The sequence below is a fragment of the Rutilus rutilus genome (assembly GCF_951802725.1).
Source record: "Rutilus rutilus genome assembly, chromosome: 4".
NCBI classification, from domain to species: Eukaryota; Metazoa; Chordata; class Actinopteri; order Cypriniformes; family Leuciscidae; genus Rutilus; species Rutilus rutilus.
The window spans coordinates 5,416,790-5,440,128 of NC_140212.1; the positions used below are offsets into that span (position 1 = coordinate 5,416,790).

General features: G+C 38.4%; 1 protein-coding gene across 5 annotated transcripts in view; it reads left to right on the forward strand.

The window, feature by feature from the left end:
* Positions 1–23,339, forward strand: part of erc1b (ELKS/RAB6-interacting/CAST family member 1b) — a 196,917-nt gene that overhangs the window by 31,007 nt on the left and 142,571 nt on the right. For 3 of the 5 annotated variants that reach the window (XM_084407452.1, XM_084407453.1, XM_084407456.1), the window contains exons 3-8: positions 1,869–2,285; positions 5,663–5,737; positions 6,749–6,904; positions 9,877–9,969; positions 11,915–12,082; positions 13,762–13,929. In XM_084407452.1, the coding sequence (XP_084263578.1) occupies positions 1,869–2,285; positions 5,663–5,737; positions 6,749–6,904; positions 9,877–9,969; positions 11,915–12,082; positions 13,762–13,929 (1,077 nt within the window). The remainder of the gene's footprint in view (positions 1–1,868; positions 2,286–5,662; positions 5,738–6,748; positions 6,905–9,876; positions 9,970–11,914; positions 12,083–13,761; positions 13,930–23,339) is intronic. The other 2 variants (XM_084407454.1, XM_084407455.1) reach the window with 1 other exon arrangement.

Genomic DNA, 23,339 nt, shown 5'->3' on the forward strand with positions numbered 1-23,339 from the left:
TTATTGTGTGTGTGTGTGTACTTGTACAAATATCTTTGTGAGGACCAGTTTGAGTTTTAGACCATTGGAGTGAGGACAAAGAGAGTAAAGTGAGGACATCTCACTTTCTGAGACCCCTTTAAAGGCCCGTTTGAGGGTCAAGACTTGGTTTTAGGGATAAGGTTATAATTAGGTTAAAGGTAGGTTTAGGGTTCGGGTTTGGGTTAGGCACTTAGTTGTGATGGGTAAGGTTAGGGTAAGCGGCTAGAGATTGCATTGTGTCAATGAATGTCCTCATAAAGATAGATGTACAATGTGTGTGTGTTGTATGAATGTCGTGTGCCAAAAGCAGGTGTTTTCTTGAAGCTTGTATGTAAATTGGTTTATCGTGCTTAAAAGGAAATTAAGCATCACCAAGCACAAGTTCATGGAGGAGCACCTGTTGCTGTATTCAGACAAAAACATGTACAAAATATGAATAGTATTATTCTGCCTAAATCAAACCACCTTCTGTCTTATCATACTGCCTATTTTGGGCTGTAACGTTTCCCTACAGTGTTAGGGAAAAGGGCACTGTAACCATAGTGATTTATTCTTAAATTCATGCCCTCTGGCCTTCCCAGTTCCCAAACGCCTTCAGTTACCTTCTCCTTGTTCCAGCGTAGCTCTTGTAAACTGCTTATTTGGTCCTCTCTGAGATAGACGGATAGCATGTGTCCCTGTCCTTTGGGACCTGTGGTTCAGAGTGGCCTGTATTTACTCCGGGTCTCTAGAGAGCTGCTCCAGGTGGAAGTAATAACCGTCTGTCTTTAGAGCCCGAAAATCACTCCAACCCCCAGAGATTCAGTGTCCCGACTCAGACCCTTACAGCTGATGTAGTGTTTTGAGAAATCTCTGGAGGAGTCATACAAGGTTAAAGAGAATTATTAAAATGAGTATCATAGCCTGCCATGCCATGGTTGTCTAAATAAAGGCAAGGTGAGTTGCTTGTAGTAGTGTTCGTTGTTTGTTTACTTATGTTATTTATTTTAGAAAATAATAATTTAATTAAAATAAATTTTTTATTTAAACTTGTTTTTATTTATTTTTCAAATTTCATATATTTCATTCATATTTATTTAGGTTTTTATTAGTTTTTAATAAAACTATAAAATTACTTATAGTTATTTTGATTAATTCATTGATTTTTTTTGTTTCTATTTATTTTTGTTTTATATTTGTTTATTTTTAAATGTTGTAAATATTTATATTATTTATTTTAATCAATTATTTGTTTGTTTCTGTTTGTTTATTATTTGAGTTTTATATATTTGTTTTATTTCTGTTTGTTCTAATTTATATTTGTTTTTATTTAATTATTTATATTATTATTTTTTTAAATGTCATACATAATTATTTAGGTTTATTCATTTTTATTTGCTTTATTTTGATTAAATAATTTATTTTTGTTTCTATTTATTTCTTCATTATTTTTTTTAATTATTTTTTTATCTGCTTTTATTTTTATTTGTTTATGTATTTATTTGTTTTTAAGTTTTGGTAACTATTATTTTACAGTGTCCCTGTTACACATTTACTTACTAGAGCCATAACATTAAATTATGCATAATTACAAACAACCAACCCTAAACCAAACCCTAATTACATAGTAAGTACATGTTGTTAATTACTATTACTCAGTACTTATTTGTATAAATACACTGTAACAAGGGCACCTTAAAATAAAGTTTTTATTAATTAAATTGACAGGCCTAATATATTGTATTAAAATGTGTGCGTGTTGTTTTTTTTTAGATTATATCACATATACCAAATATAGCCCGAATAGTAGTATTTCTAGTATGCTATTTACACAAACTTTATCTCATCTTCATTTGTTTAATCTGCAGCATTTCCAGATGACCATCCAGGCCCTCCAGGATGAGCTGCGTATCCAGAGGGATCTGAACCAGCTGTTCCAGCAGGACTCCAGCGTCGGCCCCGGCGAGCCCCTGAGCGCTGAGCTGACCGAGGAGAACTTCCAGCGGCTGCACGGCGAGCACGAGCGGCAGGCCAAGGAACTCTTCCTCCTGAGGAAGACTCTGGAGGAGATGGAGCTGCGCATCGACACGCAGAAGCAGACGCTCTGCGCCCGAGACGAGTCCATCAAGAAGCTCCTGGAGATGCTGCAGAGCAAAGGGCTGTCGGCCAAGGCCAGCGAGGAGGACCACGAGCGCACACGGAGGCTGGCCGATGCCGAGATGCATATCCATCACCTGGAAAGCCTTCTGGAGCAGAGGGAGAAGGACACGGCCTTGCTGAGAGAGGTGAGAGAGAGCACAGCACTAATGCAACCTTTAATCATTGTAGTGATTAAAGTAATGCAACCTTTAATCATCAGTATTTACAAAACTGCATGACCTATTTCACCTAGTACCTTCGGAACATGTTGTGGATTGAATAACAGTAAATGCATACATTAAACAGCTGCTCTAGGAAAGATGCTTGGTCATTTTTTCCAGAGATGATGATGACGATGATGATGATTCGCAAATGTTTTTGCTTGCACTCCCAATTATGGTGATGATGAATCAAGGGCTCTAGATTAGTCATTTTAAACTGTGTCCGGACAAGCAAGCTCACCGAGAGGGAGTGAGAGAGGGAAACCTGTTACAAATTGAAGGCATTGAACATTTGTTGCTATAGAAACGGGTGAGACTGACAAGAACATTGATGAAAGGAGACACAGATGTTGCCGAGTGCAGAAACTGTTAATGCGGTGGAAGACGCATTCATCGCATTTAGTTCAGTAGTTCATCTTGTGGAAGGATCTGACTGATGTTTATTCAAGTTCAACAAATTTCTCAAGTCAGATCCGTTGCATAATAGAGCTGTTCAGTTTATAATCCTTAACATGAAAGAGAATTAGCTTTTGAGTCAAGGGTTCCCTTGGGAATTTCCAATGGGCTTTTAGCTCAGTGGTTTTTGATTTATGAGTAAAATAAGAGACATTCATGTTTTGTTGACAGAAATACAACCATACCGTAAAGGTTGCAAGTTGCTATTAAGTTGGACTGACAAGGATGTGAGTTTATGTGCTTGATGAATTGGGCAACCATTTTATTCCTGTATGCATCCTGTCATCTTTTCATCTCAGAATGAGATCCAATGCTGTTAGGAGACTGTTATAGGGGTTTAGGTAGTTTTGAAAGGAGTTCTGTCTGGCGTTCTCACTCTGTATTTCTCTCAGGCATCTTCTGAGACGGCCATTAGCAGAACTTTGGCAACAGTGACATCAAGTGGCCAGTTAATGAAATGGCACAATCAACTCTTACTATGGCTGTGTCCAAAAGCTTAGGCAGCTGACATGTTGTCTCCCTGCCCTTATCAGGCAGTGACTTTATAGGGAGTGTTTGCGCACAAAGGTACCTCACGAAAATTACGAAAAGAAAACCTTGACAAGATTATCACACTGTAAACCTGAATAAGTCAGCAGAACTCAAAAACTTTGAGGTAGTCAGTTACATAAAGAATTTTAAGTTAAGGAATTCAGTTTAAGCAAAACTACCAGATTTTTTATATTAATTGCTCTTAACTTGAAATATTTGAGTAAGCCAACTCATACGTTTAACTTAAAATGATAATGTAATCTCAAGTTCTCAACTATTTCTAATAGTTGAAACTTCTATATATCAGTAAACGGCGCAAACATGCTAATTGGTTACACAATGCTTTGATTAGCATAGCAAGTGCTGAATGAGTAAGGCGATATAGGGCATTTAGCATAGATCTGTTCTCAAACTAAGCTCATGCTCCACTCGTTACCATGATGTAACCCCCCAAAAAACCCAAAATAACAGAAACTCTTCTAAATGAACATACAAAAACATCTAATAAGAATGAGCAGCCAATGAAGACCACAGGCTAGGGTGACCATATTCCAGGTCATGTCCGGCCGGGATTTCGAGATCGCCCAAAATATCCGCGATTCGGCTTTTGCTTTCTCGTCGCCATTCATTTTGTTTACATGTACACCTTTTGATTCAGTAGTACTGAATTAATTCCGATTGGTTAATCTGAATGTAGTGTTTACATGAACGCTAAACAAGTGATCGGTTGATGTGCGTGTAAGCATTGCTAAGAAAATTCCTGTGTTTTCGCCTCGATCGGGATCCGTGTGAATCAGAATGCATGACCTGCAAAGCTGGCACGTACGTGTCAGTGTCAAATAACGTAATAATGTAAACATAATGAATGGTGACTGTAGAAAGCAAAAGACGAATCCCGGGCATTTTGGGCGATCTCGAAATCCTGGCCAGATATGTCCTGGTTAAACAGGACGTATGGTCACCCTACCACAGGCTGGCATTATGCAATATTGTTACGTTGTTTACGTAGGTGTGTAACAGGAAGTGAGACTGAATTACTGACGACTCATTTCAGCGATTCAGAATCGATTCTCATTTTGGAGACAAAACTTAATTTGTTGTTCACTTTGTGTGACTTGAGGTTTTTCAATTTTAGGACTGATTTTGGGTGGATTCAGACCCCTGCAGACAGTCGGTCAGAACTGTATAATGACATCTAGTTTGAAGAATTCCCCCCAGACTCCAGAATTACAGCGTTAAAGCGTTTACTGAAGGCAAAGTTGTGCTTTTTATATTCACGCACAACTATATTGCTACAGTAACTTCGGGGTGCTGCAGACAAACCTGAGATGAAGCGGATTACTCATGAAAAGAGTTTGCGTTCGGTATGTCTGCTCGGCGCACCTGCTCCTCTTCCTGACGCCACGTGATGCACATCAAATGTTGAAGTGTCACATGAAGAAAGTTCTAGAAGCCTTTTGAACACTTTGATCTTTGAAACTTTGCAGATTTTTACATTCACAAACAGCTACACGCCGCATGAAAGGTATAGTATTCGGAAAAATAATAGAGGCACTTTAAAAGAGGTTGGTGCATTAAAGCTTCTTTCAGCAAGAGCTTATTTACATACAGAACTCTTAAAGGTACAGTAGCAAAAACATCCTCTTTAATTCAGAGAGACGGTGAAAAAGGATCATGTAAAACTAAATCACACTTTCAATTATTTTCTCTTCAAATATCTTTAATGTAATTAAAATTCAAACCCAAATTAGATAATTTTTTTTTTTTAGCAGCAGTCAAAACACCCTTGAATAGATAGTAATGTTGTCAGATATGAGTGTTGTGCAACAGCAGCTCTCAACAATTAAATTCCCTGAAGCGTTGCGCTGCTTTCCATAAGCTTTCTACATGTCTGTTTCTCTCTCTTCATGTGCATTCATATCTGAAGGCTTTGGTGTCCATATTTTGTGTTTGAATGATGATTTTGAGGTCTTTGATTGGCCGGAGGGTGCAGGCTTTGTGTTTAGAGGACGTTGCATTCACTCTATTTGTCGGTTGCTCGGTACATTATCTTTTTCATAAAGGATTCAGTCATGCAAAAACACTCAAACCAGTGTCTCTCCTGCCTCAGAATTGAGTTAGAGCGACATCAGTGTGCTGAGTTTGTAATTTGGCTGTCTAAAATCAGAAGTCAGGGTTGTTTTATCATCATTTTTTTTTTGCTGGACATAATGTGGAGTGGTATGGATCCTCATCAACTGATGGCTGGCGGTAGAGGAGGCCGTTATTATCCTGTGGTTTCACCTCATGATCCTCATCTCATCTTTTCTTCTCAGGATCTCCATAGACGGTATGAGGGAGCTCCAGAGTCTGCCAAAACCAAGGCCCTGCAGACTGTCATCGAGATGAAGGCAAGTGTGTGTGTGTGTGTGTGTGTGTTGTGAGTAAATCCCAAACTTTAGTGTTCTTTCTAAAACAGATAATAATAGTAATAATATTAATATTAATAAAACCTACTCATATTCCTGAAACTGTCGTGTTGTGTCAGTAATTTTACACTACTTTTCAATAATTTGGGGTTTATTGAGATTTTTATTTTGAAGGGCACATAAAATTGATCAATGATAATGTCATAAAAGATCTCTGTTTTAAATAATTGCTGTTCTTTTGAACTTTCTATTAATCCTGAAACCCCCCCCCCCCACATTATAACAGTTTCCACAAAAATATTAAGCAGCACAGCAGTTTTCCACATTGATGATAATAAGAAATGTTTCTTGAGCAGCAAATCAGCACATTAGAATGATTTCTGAAGGATCCCGTGGCACAAAATTCAGCTTTGCAATCACATAACTAAATGACATTTTAAAATATATTAAAATGGAAAAGTTATTTTAAAAATTGTCATAATATTTCACAATATTGTGGTTTACTGTAGCCAATCAAATACATTTATTAAAAAAACCTACTGAACCTTGCTTGATTTGTCCGGTTCGACACATTTTTCCCTGTAAAATTATATTTTAACACGTTTTAAAGCAGAGATTTGTAGAGATGCACAGTATATCTATACCATATCAGTTATCAGCTGTTTGTAAAATTATTTAAATTTTCAACCAATATTGAATATTACATTTTGAATGTTCATTTCCCATATTTTTACATGTAACACACCCAATTGAAATCTTTAAAAACACTTATTTAATCATTTTTAAAGTAATTTTTAGGTTTATGAGGAAGTGTTTGGAAAACCTGTTTGAAAATGATCTTTATTGTTGTGATTTTGTTTGGTAACGCTAGTTTCTTAAATGGTATATTAGATTTCAGGATTGACTCAAGTTTTAAACACTTCTGTTAGAAGCATTTCACTGAACACTGAAAGTGTTGCACCTCGTCCTCAAACATCTCTCTGATCTCTGCAGGACTCTAAGATCAGTTCTCTGGAGCGCAGTCTGAGGGATCTGGAGGACGAGATACAGATGCTCAAGTCAAACGGTGCTCTCAGCACAGGGGAGAGAGAGGAGGAGATGAAACAGATGGAGGTCTACCGCAGTCACTCCAAGTTCATGAAGAACAAGGTAGAACCTGTGGCTCATGGGCATTACAACTGTTTTGTTACGGTGCTTTTTTAACCTGTGCAGGTCGTGTGTTATTTGATCGCAGATTTAGGTTGATGTTGAATTTTAGCAGGTGTCTTGTGGCGCTGTAATATTTACATTTATTCATTTAGCTGACGCTTTTATCCAAAGCGTAATATGATGTGGTGTGCATCGCAACTAGCTAAATAAGCATACAATTGTCCACATTTTCATTTTATCCGGTCAAAGTTGTCTTGATAACTTCTTCATCGTATTATTATGTTATTATCATTACTAACTTTTATCTTGAGCTAATACAATGTTAATTTGTTTTTATATTTTTACTTCTTTTTTTTATTTTATTATATTATTAATTGTACAGTGGGTACGGAAAGTATTCAGACCCCCTTAAATTTTTCACTCTTTGTTATATTGCAGCCATTTGCTAAAATCATGGTCATTTTTTTTCCTCATTATTGTACACACAGCACCCCACATTGACAGAAAAACACAGAATTGTTGACATTTTTGCACATTTATTAAAAAAGAAAAACTGAAATATCACATGGTCCTAAGTATTCAGACCCTTTGCTCAGTATTTAGTAGAAGCACCCTTTTGATCTAATACAGCCATGAGTCTTTTTGGGAAAGATGCAACAAGTTTTTTGGGTATCCTCTGCCATTCCTCCTTGCAGATCCTCTCCAGTTCTGTCAGGTTGGATGGTAAACGTTGGTGGACAGCCATTTTCAGGTCTCTCCAGAGATGCACAATTGGGTTTAAGTCAGGGCTCTGGCTGGGCCATTCAAGAACAGTCACGGAGTTGTTGTGAAGCCACTCCTTCGTTATTTTAGCTGTATGCTTAGGGTCATTGTCTTGTTGAAAGGTGAACCTTCGGCCCAGTCTGAGGTCCAGAGCACTCTGGAGAAGGTTTTCGTCCAGGATATCCCTGTACTTGGCCGCATTCATCTTTCCCTCGATTGCAACCAGTCGTCCTGTCCCTGCAGCTGAAAAACACCCCCACAGCATGATGCTGCCACCACCATGCTTCACTGTTGAGACTGTATTGGACAGGTGATGAGCAGTGCCTGGTTTTCTCCACACATACCGCTTAGAATTAAGGCCAAAAAGTTCTATCTTGGTCTCATCAGACCAGAGAATCTTATTTATCACCATCTTGGAGTCCTTCAGGTGTGCTTTCATGTGTCTTGCACTGAGGAGAGGCTTCCGTCGGGCCACTCTGCCATAAAGCCCCGACTGGTGGATGGCTGCAGTGATGGTTGACTTACTACAACTTTCTCCCATCTCCCGACTGCATCTCTGGAGCTCAGCCACAGTGATCTTTGGGTTCTTCTTTACCTCTCTCACCAAGGCTCTTCTCCCCCGATAGCTCAGTTTGGCCGGACAGCCAGCTCTAGGAAGGGTTCTGGTCGTCCCAAACGTCTTCAATTTAAGGATTATGTAGGCCACTGTGCTCTTAGGAACCTTAAGTGCAGCAGAATTTTTTTTGTAACCTTGGCCAGATCTGTGCCTTGCCACAATTCTGTCTCTGAGCTCTTCAGGCAGTTCCTTTTGACCTCATGATTCTCATTTGCTCTGACATGCACTTGTGAGCTACAGATGGTGCCCAACCAGAATGAGACTTTTACCGCCGCCGTTCCCGCAAAATTGGGATGTGTATTTGCTGCCTTTTACCGCTGAGTGGCGCTGTAATCACAGACTTTGAAAAGTGTCAGTTTATTCTCTTTAATGCCGTAATCTGCCGCGGCAGTAATCTGAGCTGAGGCCACAGATAAATTTAAGATAAATATTGTGGTTAAACGAATTCAAATTCATTTAATTTAAACAAAGTAGACACACGTTAACATTGTGTGCCCAGTTTTTCTATAATTTAGAAAGGCTATGTCAATAGGTTACTTGTCATTTACTTCGTGTTATTTTAATGTGTTTGTAGATTTATTAACTGAAACATAACAGTGAAATAAATTAAAATAACTCACGAGAGCTCTTCATTTATCTAATTCCTCAATAGAATAGCGTCATTGCTCCTAATATCGTCTCTATTTTTAACTTTTGATTCTATTTTTTCAGTTCTAAAATTGATTCTATCTTTAGTTCTATTCTGTTGTAGCCTTATAGGCCTATTTATATATATGAAAAATATGCCTATTAGGCTTAGGGTTTTATATTTAACCCACTTACATTTTAAAATACGGCAATTGCTGCTGTTTTGCACAATGTCCCTTTGCGCCACCTGGCGGTCATTTCGGGAACGACTTTGAAATGCGGCTGGTTTATTTTCGCCGCGGTGATTTCGCTGGCGCGGCGGTAATAGGCATTCTGGTTGGGCACCATCTGTATAAGGTCTTATATAGACAGGTGTGTGGCTTTCCTAATCAAGTCCAATCAGTATAATCAAACACAGCTGGACTCAAATGAAGGTGTAGAACCATCTCAAGGATGATCAGAAGAAATGGACGGCACCTGAGTTAAATATATGAGTGTCACAGCAAAGGGTCTGAATACTTGTGATATTTCAGTTTTTCTTTTTTAATAAATGTGCAAAAATGTCAACAATTCTGTGTTTTTCTGTCAATGTGGGGTGCTGTGTGTACAATAATGAGGAAAAAAAAAGAACTTAAATGATTTTAGCAAATGGCTGCAATATAACAAAGAGTGAAAAATTTAAGGGGGTCTGAATACTTTCCGGACCCACTGTATGTGTAATATTTTTCCTAAGGAAACTGTTTATCTTTCACATACATATGAGACATATCCTTTACATATCCTTTTGAATGACATTTAATTGCAGCTAAATCATAACCGCATGGCCTGTGCGGTGAATGCTGATCGGTTTAGTAACGCTGACGGCATCACGTGAACGTGGGTGGTGTTTGATTGGCCTCAGGGCGTGCATGCGAGCTGCTGGATGGTGATTGGTGGTTGTTGCAGTAACAGCGCCCTCTCCTGACAGGTAGAGCAACTGAAGGACGAGCTGGCGCAGAGCGAAGCGCAGGGCGAGGAGCTGAGAAAGCGGGCGGCTGAGCTGCAGCAAGAGATCTCTGCCGTAAGACACCCAGAGAACCGGCTTAGAACTCGCACAGCTCTGCTTTCCTCACCAGAGAGAACGTCTCGCCCACTCAGACATCAGATAGGGTTCTGGTTCACGCTAACCTCAGAAAAGCCCGCTGACTGACTGACCGACCGGCCGGCCCTTTAGCTTAGGGCGTTTATTTTTTTTATCTCTGATATATGGAAGCCCTGAGGTGTCGGATAATTTTATAAAAGTTAATGTCGTACATTATTTATGCTGCCTTCTCAGAGTAAATGGGCAAAAAGTAAAAATAAATAAAGCGCCCCCAATGGTCGAAGTTGAAACTGCATATGTTGTATAGTGATAGTGTAAGTAATAATAAAATAATAAAATAGATATAAAAATTGAATCTTCAGACATATTCTTGGGATGCATGATATATTTTTCACTATATCGGTGTTGGATTTTTTTTATACTAGAAACATAATATTAGGCCTGGCCTAATATTATGGCCTTTTTTTTTTTTCTAAACAGAAATCCATGTTTTGTAAATTAAAATGTGTGTGTGTATATCTCATATCTCAATCAGTAATTTTAGTACTTTTGTTCAACTTAAATATATTTATTTCAGTTAGTTGCCAAGGTAATATTTCTAATAAAATAAAATTAAAATTAAATTCTTAAAAGTTTTTAGAAAAAGGTAAAATTTTCATATAAGTTTAAGTTTTTTATGAAATATTTATATATTTTTTAATTTCAGCTTTATTTCATATACCATAAACATTTTCTTATAGTTAATCAGTGCATCCCATCTCCCCAGTGTTCTGATTAGTGGTTGATCACTATAGGGTTTACACTGATTAACAACCTCAGTCTTTTTTTCCATTCTAAATTCAACTCGAACAGAACACGATATCCCACTGACTAAAGAACTCATGGGAAAAGTGCTTTTGGACACAAAGACAAACAGTAGCATTGCTTGACAGTGTGATCAGGGTGGGCGAAGGAGGGAACGATGGAAAAGGTCCAGGGCTGTGAGGGGAACTGTTCAAAAATATTAGCTTTTGAGTCTCGACTCGTTTTCAGTGGCCGCCTGTGGTCATAATAGCAGGATCAGTGGGCGGCAGTGGTTCGGGTCGATGGGTAAATTTGAAAGTCCCAAGGTTTCTCTGATCAGGAAAGCAGAGTCGCCCAGCGCTGTGCTGAGAGGTCGGATGCCACTCTAGACTCCCACGATACTTTTCACCCGTTTCTCTTTCTTTTCCTCTCCCTCTTGTTTGTAGCGCTGGTTGGAGTAGCGCTGAGAGCACTAATGTCCACGAGGCTTGAGTCTGTCTCTCTCTATCACTCTGACTTGTCTCTCTCTCCATCTCCTGTGCCTGCGCACGCCTTTATTCACTAGGGTGACTGGCAGCCAGTAGAGTTACAGCTTTAGGCCATGCTAACCTGCTATAGCTGCCCCAGTGCATGCTGGGAATGTCAAGACTGTGATGTTTGTCTTTTTCTTTGCAGATGAACACTTGTTGTCTGTTTTATAGTGTCTTAACTCTTTGTTTACTGTCTGTGTGTAAAAATGGATTTCAATTTGTCCCTAATTCAAATGTTTGCGTATCTTGCAAGCATGAACTTGAGTGTTTTGTGGATGATTTGTTAAGATTTAAGCTCAATACATCAAGTGCTTCTCTTCACAGGAATTGCGATGTGCTATAACAGCCTGGTAATGCTCTGCCTGCTTGAGGAGTCTAATTCAAGGATTTTGCAAGTTTAATTTGTCTTAGATGAGGCTTCACACTTGGTATTATTACAAAATTCCACTTTTGTTCTCACATCAGACCTGAGGCTACAGGTTTCATCCTGTTTTGCTGCGTTTGCATCCGATGAAGGTGTTTTAGGGGCTTTGAGGTCTTAGGAGGTCTGGCTTGAAGGAGTTTTCTGGAGAGTTTTCCACATATTCAGACTGACTGTTTGTCTTGCACAGATTGACCAGGTGAAGCAGGATCTGTCCCGGAAGGACACTGAACTCTTGGGCCTGCAGACTAAACTGGAGACGCTCACCAATCAGTTTTCTGACAGCAAACAGCACATCGATGTACTCAAAGAGTCTCTCACTGCCAAAGAACAGCGTGCTGCCATCCTGCAGACTGAGGTAAGAGTTACGCATTGAATAGCATGGCTGGATTAAAGTAAAATTTACAAAGATGGGAATTTCTTTAAGTTCTCTGGATTATTTTTCTACCAAACTGACTTTCAAGAAAAAAAAATTTGTTGGAAAATGGTGCCATATTGAGATTTATATATTTAAAAAAAATTCTACCCATTTTGACTTTTGCTTCCAAGATGATCAATAGTCATTGCCACAATTCTCACATAATCACATCTAGTTATCCAGCTAGATAACTATATTATCTTAACCAGGATGACTACCGTAATGGATATCAGGATTTTAAATGCTTTTACGTACACATTTGAATGGAAATTTCTATAGTGAATATCAACTTTTCTTGTGCTACTGTTATGTTCGATTTTTGAGTGAGTTGCAACGAATTGGTCAAACGTGATCACAAAGTGGGCTGAATGATTCATAAGCAGATCGATCTAAATAAAAATGATTTTTAATACTTGTACAAAAAGAGTGGGAAGAAATGGAAGAACCTTTTAAATCAGCATAAGTCATTCAGCAACAATGTTCTTACAAGTAACACAAATTACGTAATCAGATTACTTTTTTCCCCAATAACTAGTAATGTATTACTTTTAAATTTACAACAAAATATCTTGAGTTTTTCAAATAAGTAACGCAAGTCTCCATGTTGAGAGAAATCAGGAGTAAGTGCAGAGGCGTTGTTCGTGTAAACATGGTTATTGTAGTTCTAGACTAAATGTGAGCATACATTTATTCGTCTCACTTTCACAAATATTCAGTATTAATCAAAATGAATAGAAAAAGTGAAATGCAAACTCAGAATATTACGCAAACCTGCAATATTTAAATGTTAAATTACACAAATATCTCACTTTATTAACCAATGGCTTTGCTGCTGACTTTTGATGATCCAGTTTAATCGTACTAATAAGCAAAAATGCCTTTAGATTTAAACCATTTAAACCTAGATTTAGATCATTTTTGTGTTTCGTTTTTATGTTTTTAATGCTAAAGTAAGAGTGTTGAACTTACTTCTCCTGCAGTCCAGAATGGCAGCACAGCTAAGAGGTTTATTTGAGCTGCGCCCTCTACTGTACAGGCGTGAATTTACATATCCTTCAGCCTGAGGTTTATTCATTTCAGTTTTGGTGGAAAAGGACCTTTACATTTGCCAAAAAATATAACTTTTTTTGTTATTAAATTTGTTTTAAATAATTTTTAAATATACATTTTATGTATATTATACTCTGAACATAGAAAAGCTTTTTAAAATCCCCTTGAAGAGAATACATATTATTAACAAACTTTATTTAAAAAATTTTAAATAAATAATGTTGCTTGTCTTTTTTGTGTGGAAAAAAACATTCTTTACTGCAGTTTCCCTGCCTGACCATCAGGGGGCACTGTTGTATCAAACATGTTATTGGGCCGTTGTGAAGTTGCTGGGGCATGAATGGCTTCTTTGTGTGTGCTTTTAATTCTGTACTTAGTCTATCATCACACCTTTTATCATAATCCAGTGTTACCAGTGCCAGCATGTGATTCATGGAGTTTAGCTGATGGTTAATGTGCCCTGACTGGCCAAGTATTAGTGTGTTCCTGCACATTGTCATGAATAATAGTACTTTAATGCACATTAAGAGTCAGTCCATGCATCTGTATGAATTTTGTGTGCATTTCAGGTCGATGCTCTACGTCTACGTCTGGAAGAGAAGGAGACCACGCTTAATAAAAAGAGCAAGCAGATTCAGGAAATGTCCGAAGAGAAGGGAACGCTCAACGGAGAAATTCACGACCTCAAAGACATGCTTGACGTCAAGGAACGCAAGGTCAACGTGCTGCAGAAAAAGGTAAAGGCCGTGGCAGATCAGATCTTACATCAAAACTTAAAATTAAGGTTCGATGGTGTTTTTGTGTTCGACACGAACCTTTTCAAGGATCCCAGCAGAACCATTGCGCTAGCGTATGCATTCGTAAACATCGACGCGCCCTTCAAGCGCATGTCATTTCCTCCTCCTGAACATAGATGGCACTGTTAGGCCACGTTTAATGAGTTCTGGCGAAATGCACGAAACCAGCCTCACCAAATATCCCTCTGTGTAAATTTCTGATTTCTAAAAGTAGGGAAAAGTTGTGTTTGTGATGGCGACGGTGTCTCCTGTTCTCAGAAATGACACACACAGGCCGTTAACCTCAGGCTAACAGCGGGCGCCAGGGTTTATATGTCTGTTCTGCATCTTTCATATCCATGCAACAGCTGTTTGCTTCTACCTCAAATGCACGTTGGATATACAGGAAGCCGTAGCTTTCGCCGCTCCCGCCGACATCGCTTTTCATCGTCAGTATTTAGGGTGCAGCTTTGAACTTCGTTCCACAATATACAAACTTTGACAGAAATCGGCACACAAATCAAAGCTGTCACTGACATGTTTCAAGCTTGTCGTGCCCTGCTCTTTGCGTCTGTCAGAGGATGTTTCCATGGTGACCCATGAGGCAATGCTTCGCAGTCACATCCGACTATCGGTTTCAGTTCTTCTGCGCTGAGATCATAGGCTGTACAAACAAGCCCCCCGTCCGCTGCCTCATTAATCTTGACTTAGGGATAGTCTGAGTGCACGAAACCCACAGTGAGCTCACCTTTATTGGGAAAACAGGAAGTTGTGCATCTCTCTAATGGACATTCCAGGGATAATGTTGCAAATCATGCTCCTAAGATCGCTGTAACTTGTGTCATATGTTATTTTACGATTAAGTTTCCCAAAGAAGCACATGGATCATTTGCTATAAAGTAGAACTGAAGTAGGTTTACTTAAATAGCTAATAGCTGTACCCCTTTGAATTGCACTCATAGTTTACAGGAAGTGGCTTTTGACTGATAATAGCAATCTTGGAAGACCTTTTAAGGTTGTAATTTTTTTGTTCGTTTCTAATTCAGACTTGCATCGCTGGTATCGCTTTAATGGCAAATGCTTGCTTTTTCCCGAGTTTCTTTCTCAATTGTTGCTATATTCATAATCCAATGTCCAAATTTGTGAATATCATCAATAGTTTTTTGTGTACTTCCAGGTTTTATTTACCATTTAAATGCATGAATGTTTCGCCAATCGTTATTACGTATTTGTGTCTTTAGCGACCCGGATCGATAACACGGATGGATCTCTACCTGTCATGATAATATAAAACTCTCCTGATATTAGCGTAACAGTTACAGAAGAATAAAATAAAGCATATTGTGTTACCTTTCGGAGCTTGGAAGGGTTCAGTTTGAGCAGATGTTTTATATAATCATCACTGTCATCATCAGAGCTCATTTCCCACTACATTCAACATCTGTTCGTGATCTCAAACATAATCTCAAAACTATCATTTTCAACATCTTCAAAATCAATATTTTGATCACTAACAGCTTCTTTTCTAGATCCACCATCAAGTGACAGTGAAACTAATATTTGATTGCGTTCAGTACTTGATCTGCGGTAAATCGCTGAGCCATTTCAAGTCTTGCTGATGATACTTCCTATTCTTTTGTTTTCTGCCTGCGGTAACTATGAGTGAAATGTCACTTCATCATTGTGTATCAGACATTGCCACCTTGTGGAATAAAAGTGAATTGCACTTATTCAGTCATCAAAGATTATTGTTGTGCAGAAAAAATGTGCTTACACTGTTACACACCTTGGGTCATTAGCGACACAATAACATTTTTACAAAAAAAAAATATGAGAAAACATGCATTATTATATATATATTTTTCTTGTTATATTGTTTATAGAGAATTGATTGAGGAATACTAAGAACGTTGATGTCTAACTTTTAAAAAATTGAGGAGGAGTGGTAGTGAATGACATCCCGGGTCATTAAAGACGTTAAAAGGGTAAATGCGTTAAAAGGCTAAAGAAAATGTTGGTTAAAATAAGAGAGCTCTTTTTAAATCACTTATAAACATGTTATAGTCATAAAGTCATGCTTGCGTACTTGCTGTTTTGGGAGAAAGCCCAGGTTTTACTTGAGAGTGTCTCAAATATAAAGATCGGGCACTTTCTTATAATTTCCTGATCTTTCTCGTAATAGTTTTTGTCTCTGTTTTGGCTGTTTTCGTTCTCTCTTCGCCTCAACCGCTTTGCTTCTCTTCACAGTTTGAGTCTGAAAGCCTCTCAGAGTCATCGGGGGCACAATGAACTTCTTTTTTTTTCAAGCCAAGTGCTCTCCCAAGCCACAGAAAGAGAAACATTTAGTTTCCATTATAGTGCCTGATCCGTTCTGTATTGCCCCAGAGTTGTTCCTAATGGCCATAACACATTGAGACAGTGCTATGAAGGTATGCATGGGGCTGCTCAACAGGACACCATTCAACGCACAGGTCAAACACGAGAAAACGACAGACCGTACAGAGGAAGCAGGATTACATCCAGCTAGGAAAAACTACATTTCACATTTTTAGAAACCTTCTGTCCTGTTAAAGGGGACATTTCAAACGTGCCGCACACATCCTGAAAAGTAAAGGCAAAATATTTTGCTCGGCCCCCTGGTGGCTGGTTGATAAACCCTGCCCTCGTCATGTAAACGAATGGGATTTACACGTCAAATAAATTTTTTCTGAAGATTTTTCTCTCATTTTAGGTAGTTCTTATGTTGACTTATGTTCAAGTGTTTGTTTTTCCAATAAGTTTGGTTTTATTAAGTCATTTGATGCTATACATTTTATATATATATATACATACAGTGGAAGGAAACACGTCTTTCATCTTTTATTTGCAGTCTATGTGACATTTCATGGACAAAATCATTGCATAGTTTACATTTATAATGTTGTCTAAACTTCCTCAGTTCCTCAGGTTTGTAGTTGAAAAAAGGTGATACAGAACTAATCATGATTTTGCCATCAGAACCATCAGCTCATTAACATAAGACCGCCTACATTTACATAAGAATTACATTACCCGCCCTGATGAATGAAGTGTGCACTGTCTAGGGAAGTGTTAGCCTATCACAGCAGAGTTCATTTGCATGAATTCTGAATTCTGCGAGATTAAGTAGCAAAAGCAGCTGTTGCGTGGATATGAAAGGTTAGTGAGAATGGAAAATATAATGGAAAAAAAAACTAAATCATTGCCGGGTTTGATGTTAAAAACCTTTGCTATCATTACAAGCAGGCTTTAGGGAAAAATAAAATGCTAAAAAGTGTCGAATATGTCCCCTAAAAAAGCCACACAGTTTAGTTTTATTCAAACAACACATAGCTCTGTTACATTTGTGGATACGAAAATGAGCTTTCCTAGACTGTGTGTGTCTGTGTATATAAGTGAGTAAATGAATAGATACACAATGTCCTGTGATGCATGCATTCGTTCTCAGAGGAGGCCGAGCCTGTGCTCGTTTCTTTTTTCTCGCACTCTCCTTTAATGTCTGAACATCATTTTTTTTCTCCCTCTCGGAGCTGTTTGGCTTTGTAATTGTTTTCCCAGCGGCTCCGGTTCATGTGCGGCGCTCTCTGCCTTCTCAGTGGCACGGTTTGCCTGCGCGGATGTGAGCGAGTGCATGCTGAACGGAGCAAAACACCTCTTCCAGCGGCTGCCGAGAGTTTTGGGCCGCTCTTTTCTCTCTTTGTTTATATTCAGTGTTTTGTGTTTAACCGAACACTTACCCTTTAACAGCCTGGAAAATAACGATAATTTAATTTGCAACTGTCAGATAAGGTGGCAGACAGATCCGCAGTGGAAGCGGTCGAACTAAATATTGAAAACAGCGGTTTGGATGGGAATTCTTTCGCAAGTTCACGGCAGGACAGGCTGCAGAAAATAACATTTGTTAATGCAAGGAGGGCGGAATACAAGACACAGTTCAGCAGAACTCGCTCAAGTATGTAAACTCGAGTCGAGCGTCTTGATGGAGAGCAGCTCTCTTTGGCATGAGAGGGTCGTCAGAGACACTTTGTCTTGTGGATGAACATGGGTAGCTCTAGGGTGGGCTTCTGGGATGTTTTTTTTACCATAAAGTTTCCACGTCTGGAGATTTTTATCATTATTACATCCATTTAGGATTGCAATTAACACAAAAATAGGCTTTAGACTATCGGCATACATCTTATTTTGAAACAAAATGAAATAATTGCGCATAAATCCTGGTCTGCAGACGATACCAAAGAAACTAAACCTGTTAGTTGACTTTGTGGTCAGAGTTTCGCTCCACTCGGATGTAATAAACACCCAATATTCAGCGTTGCTCAAGGAATTTGTTGGCATCATTTGAAACACAATCCAGGACATCGAGGTTCTTGCAAAACACTTTTATTAAGAAACATGAAACATGTCATGAACCTCACAAACTTCAGCAGATCCAGCAACTGTATTTCTCTTAGAAGAAGCATTCAGCCCGCTAGCATTAGAACACACTCGACACCTTGACGACATAAAACTGTCATCAAAGTACAGCGTGCATTGGACCGCACTACCGTTCAAAGGTTTGGGCTCAAAAGTATTAATTTCCTTTTTTAAAGAAATGAATACTTTATTCAGTAAGAATGCATTACATTGATCAAAGTGACTATTTTCAGCATTCAACCAAATCAACATATTAAAATGATTTCTGAAGTATCAAGTGACACTGAAGACTGGAAGTAATGGCTGAAAAATATATGGGAAAAAAAAAGTTTTTAATATTTCACAATGTTACAGTTTTTAATGTAGATTTTTAAAAAAAATCAAATAAATGCAGCCTTTGTTATTTACTTTAAGCCTTTATATATAATGCATTATTACAGTATTTTTAATGCATTAATTATTCCTTGTAATGCACCTTATAATGCATTGAATGGTCTCATGAATAATTGTAACCACAGTTATAAAACATTTCAATACTGATCTACCCATCAAATCAAAAACACCTTTAGAAAGTATAATGCATTAAAACACATGACAAACAACCAATTTCAGATTGAACAAGGAATCATTTTCCTTGCATTTTAACTTGGTTTACAATTATTTCTGAAAATATATAATGTGCATTATGAATACCTCTATGATGCATTATACATAAAGTGTTACTGAGACGTCTTTCAAAATCATTTAAAAAATCTTTCTACCCCAAACTTTTGCAAGCCAAAAGGGTCAGCATTGTTGTTTTATTTAAAAACCCATAAAAAATGTTTTCAATTGGCAGACACTATAAGTATAGTGGGACATTTTTTTTTGTTTCCGCTCCACTAAAATTGAGAGTTTTACTTCATTAACAATGACTCACCGCACAAGTAACTTTTCAACATGTATTATCGAGTGTATCATATTGCAGTATTTCATCGAAGGATGTCCCAATGCACATTCACAGAGGGTTTGGTGTAAACCCTGAACATTCGCTAACCCCTGAAACGCCCCTGTGGATGAAGAACTTCCAATTTGCTACACTTTTAAAGGCTGGTTCAGAACGCAGAACGTTTGTGTGCTTTTTTTTTTTTCCCTTCTTTTCGACGGCTAAGGGGTTGAAGAAGGCTAACAGGCTTAGCACCACAAGGAAACAGAGCGTGTCGGGACTGAGTTGTGATCTTGCTGAGAAAGAGCCTCTTACATTGTTTGTTACCATCCTTCAGTAGAGAGAGAGAGAGAGAGAGAGAGAGAGAGAGAGAAACACAGACACACAGACAGAGAGAATGGAGCTTTAAGAGGGCACATGCTAATAAGTGCCTTGTGTTAAAATAATGATAAAACCCACATCAAAAGGGTGAGAGTCTTAAGCCCCTAACAGTCTGATAGAGAGCGAGAGAGAGATCCTCTCTGCTTTTGACTTAATTGGGGAAAAGAAGTTCTACAGAAGTTTGTAATTAATCGACACTTCCTCCTCCTCCTCCTCCTCCTCCTCACTTCTTCTTTTGCTCTCCCTGTTTCTCAGACTTTTCACATTATAAAAATGCAAATAAAACAAAGCTTTAAACTAAATAAAATTGTAATGGTTATACTGTACTTTGAAATTTGATCTTATATTTTTTTATTGCAATAGCAGGCCCCTTATTATTTGCATTTTTATAATATGTGTAATTTAATTTTAACATTTAAATTAATTAATATTTTACAAAAATACAAATAAAGATTATACGCTATCTTTCAAAAGTTTGGGGTCTGTATTATTTTTATTTTTTTTTATGTTTTGAAAGAAGTCTCTCATGCTCACCAATGCTATATTTATTTGATGAAAAACACAGTAAAACATTAACTTTCTTCTTCTTCTTCAATATTTTTGTGGAAACAGTGAGACATTTTTTTCAGGATTCTTTCAATCAACCTTCAATCAAATCTTACTGTCCAGAAACGTTTAAATGGCATTGTTCATGTTTAGTAAAAAAAAAAAAAATCAGATACCAGTCATTGCTATAAACATCATAGTTATTGTAAATAATAACTGTTTTTTTGGGGTGTTTTAGCTTTGAAATTTGTAGCAGAATTGCTTCTATAAAGGGAAGCATTTTGAAACTTCCAACAGTAAAACTCTCTCAGATAAATTACTGTACGTCTCTAAATCCATGCCCATTAAAAAGTTTCAACTGCAACCAGTAAATCTTTGACCACCTTGAACTTTTGCATTATTCCAAATATGTGTCCGTTGCAATTTACTATATAAAGCTAATGAGGCGCAGTTACACACTGGAATTTTCCTCCTGCTGTCACTTTGTATCAAACCAGTGCAACTGAAGTCATGTGATCCATAACTAGTCGGCACAGACCTGGCACGGCAACTAGTTACTAACATATGGTGATCAAAGCTGGAATATGAATTTTGACGATTTTGAAAAATTAAGGGAAATCTATTTCTGTGTGGGAGTTTGCAGACACAAAGACTGGCGTCATGCCACTTACCTGTCAGGTCTCACCCACTCAGGTGCCAAACTCCTGACACACATTTGCATTACTGAGCAGCGTGTGTGTTCGACGCCACCCATTCCGTTTCAACAAACCTCTCATAAATGACATTCACGTGTTATGTTGCAAAATAGATCCTGACAGGTGGATCAAGACCCCAATGCAAATTGGCTACTTATTTTTATTTTTTTTTGAGTTATATTATTTAATGATTTGAGCAAAAAGAGATCGCAGAGTGGTATGAGACATCTAGGAAATTTTGAAAAGGGTCAGGTACACACACACAAAAAAAGTGGTGTTGGATTTGCTTTGAAACAATGTTTTTTTTTATTTTAAATTGCTATTAAAAGGGGTCATGATATGAGAAATCATGATATTTTAAGAGATCTTTGTCCTGCAAATTTCATAGATTAAAACGTCCTCCTCATTATAAACAAAGCATTTATTTAATCAAGCTCCATAAAACGGCTCATTTTGATATTGCGGGATCTGTGACCTCACCCAGGCAAATACATTTGCATATGTCCGCCTCCAGATCTGGACATCGACGAATAGTTATACAGCATCGCACCATAGTATTGGATTATCCACTGTATTGGATCCGACAGCAGCTGCGTCACAAACCGTAAGGAAATCATTTCATAATAATTCATAACGGTTTTATATGGATACTCGCGTGCAATAGCAAGTGGGCGTTGATATGCAATGACGTCAGCCAATCATAACAGTGGACGTTTACTGACCAGCCTGAAAGGAGCCGTCCAGACGGAGGTGCAGGATGAAAATTATAGTGGAAAAGTCATTATGAAAGTGATTCCAACTATATCGTTCCTCTGTGGCGTTATTGTTCTAGTTGCGGTATGGACTCTTCTTCTGTGCTATTCTTTCATATTTAGGATGATTTTTAGAACGATATCTTTATCGTTATAGTTACCGTCCATTGTGTATAGAGCTCAGTGCTCATTATGCAGAAATATTCGACCTCAGAACGGCGTGTTTGATCAATCAGAAGTATATCAAGCGCAAGAAACAAATTGCAAACACTTTTTCTCTTCTACATAGTCACTTCTTAGTATCCATCTGCTGTGGGTTTGACATGTTGTTTTGTTCGGCTTGCACACTGCATACAATTCTGATGCAACCCGCTGTAAACACTCAAATCTTTTCACTCTGTGCGTGTGTGTGCCCGCGCATGTTGTCTTGTGTGTCGTGTGCCTCTCTGTCTGTTTCCAGAGCTCACACCACACTGACAAGCAGCGGATCGCTAAGTGAAACAAAACACTCTTTAATAATTCAGACACCCCCCTCCCCCCTCCTCTCACTCTCGCTCTCTCTCACACACACACACACACACACACACAAATCCCTTTAAGTCTCCATGCGTTTGGATCTCTGTGACGGGAGGCTGCTCTTTTTGTCTTGTCTCTTATCCGCTCACACACTCTCAGATGAAACCAGAAACGAGGCAGAGAAGCGTGTGAGAGTGTGCGTGTCCATATACAGTACACACAGAGCGTTCTTCTCTCAGTTTTAGTTAGCAGGTCGTCCAATTCCGGATTAAACCTGCTCCCAGAATCCCAACACGGACTTTCTCTCCTTTAATAGGCTGCTATTTGAATGTAATCATCATTTGGCTTGACATGGATCCCCCGTAATCTAGATCCGTATGTCCGTCTCCTCCGCGAGGAAGATGAAGGCATTTTCCCTCCATTAGCCTGAGACAGGATTGCCGTTTTCTACTCAATGCTCTGATTGTTTTCCAAAATATAATTGCAGTTATCATATGACTCTGCACATGCATAATAAGAGCGCTATGAAATATTCATGAGCGTATAGCCGAAGCTGTGCGGGGTAACCCAAGACTGCTGGGTAATGTGGCAGAGGAGCGTAATCAGGTTGCGTTACACAAGCAGGTTTCATGGGCGACCGCAGACTATATCAAAGGGAGGAGTGTGTGTGATGGGTTCAGACATTTGAATGTGTGTGTCGTCGGACAGGTGGAGCTGTCAGGTGTGTGTTTGATTAATGAGGGGCTGGAGATGTTTAATTGTGCGTAATGGACATGCATGTGCACACACACTTCTCCTGTTTATGTCTTCCGCAAAAAAAGCTGCCACAATTCCACTCAACTTTACAAATCGAGACCAATCAGCACAACCTATTTTTTAAAACCAGCTGAGACTAACCTCGACATCTGTCCAAACATGTCTGAAATTATTTAAAACAACACACCCTGCCGAACTTTTTATTATTCGAGCAACAACTGTAGGTTTTTTGAACCAGGGCAAATTCATTATAGGGTTTCTTCTCACTTATCCCTCTGCCTACATTTGTTATCCTTGTAATCGCTTTTGCCAAAACATTCACCCTTTTAATTAAATTCATAAGTCGACACAGCTTTATCTCTCTCAGTG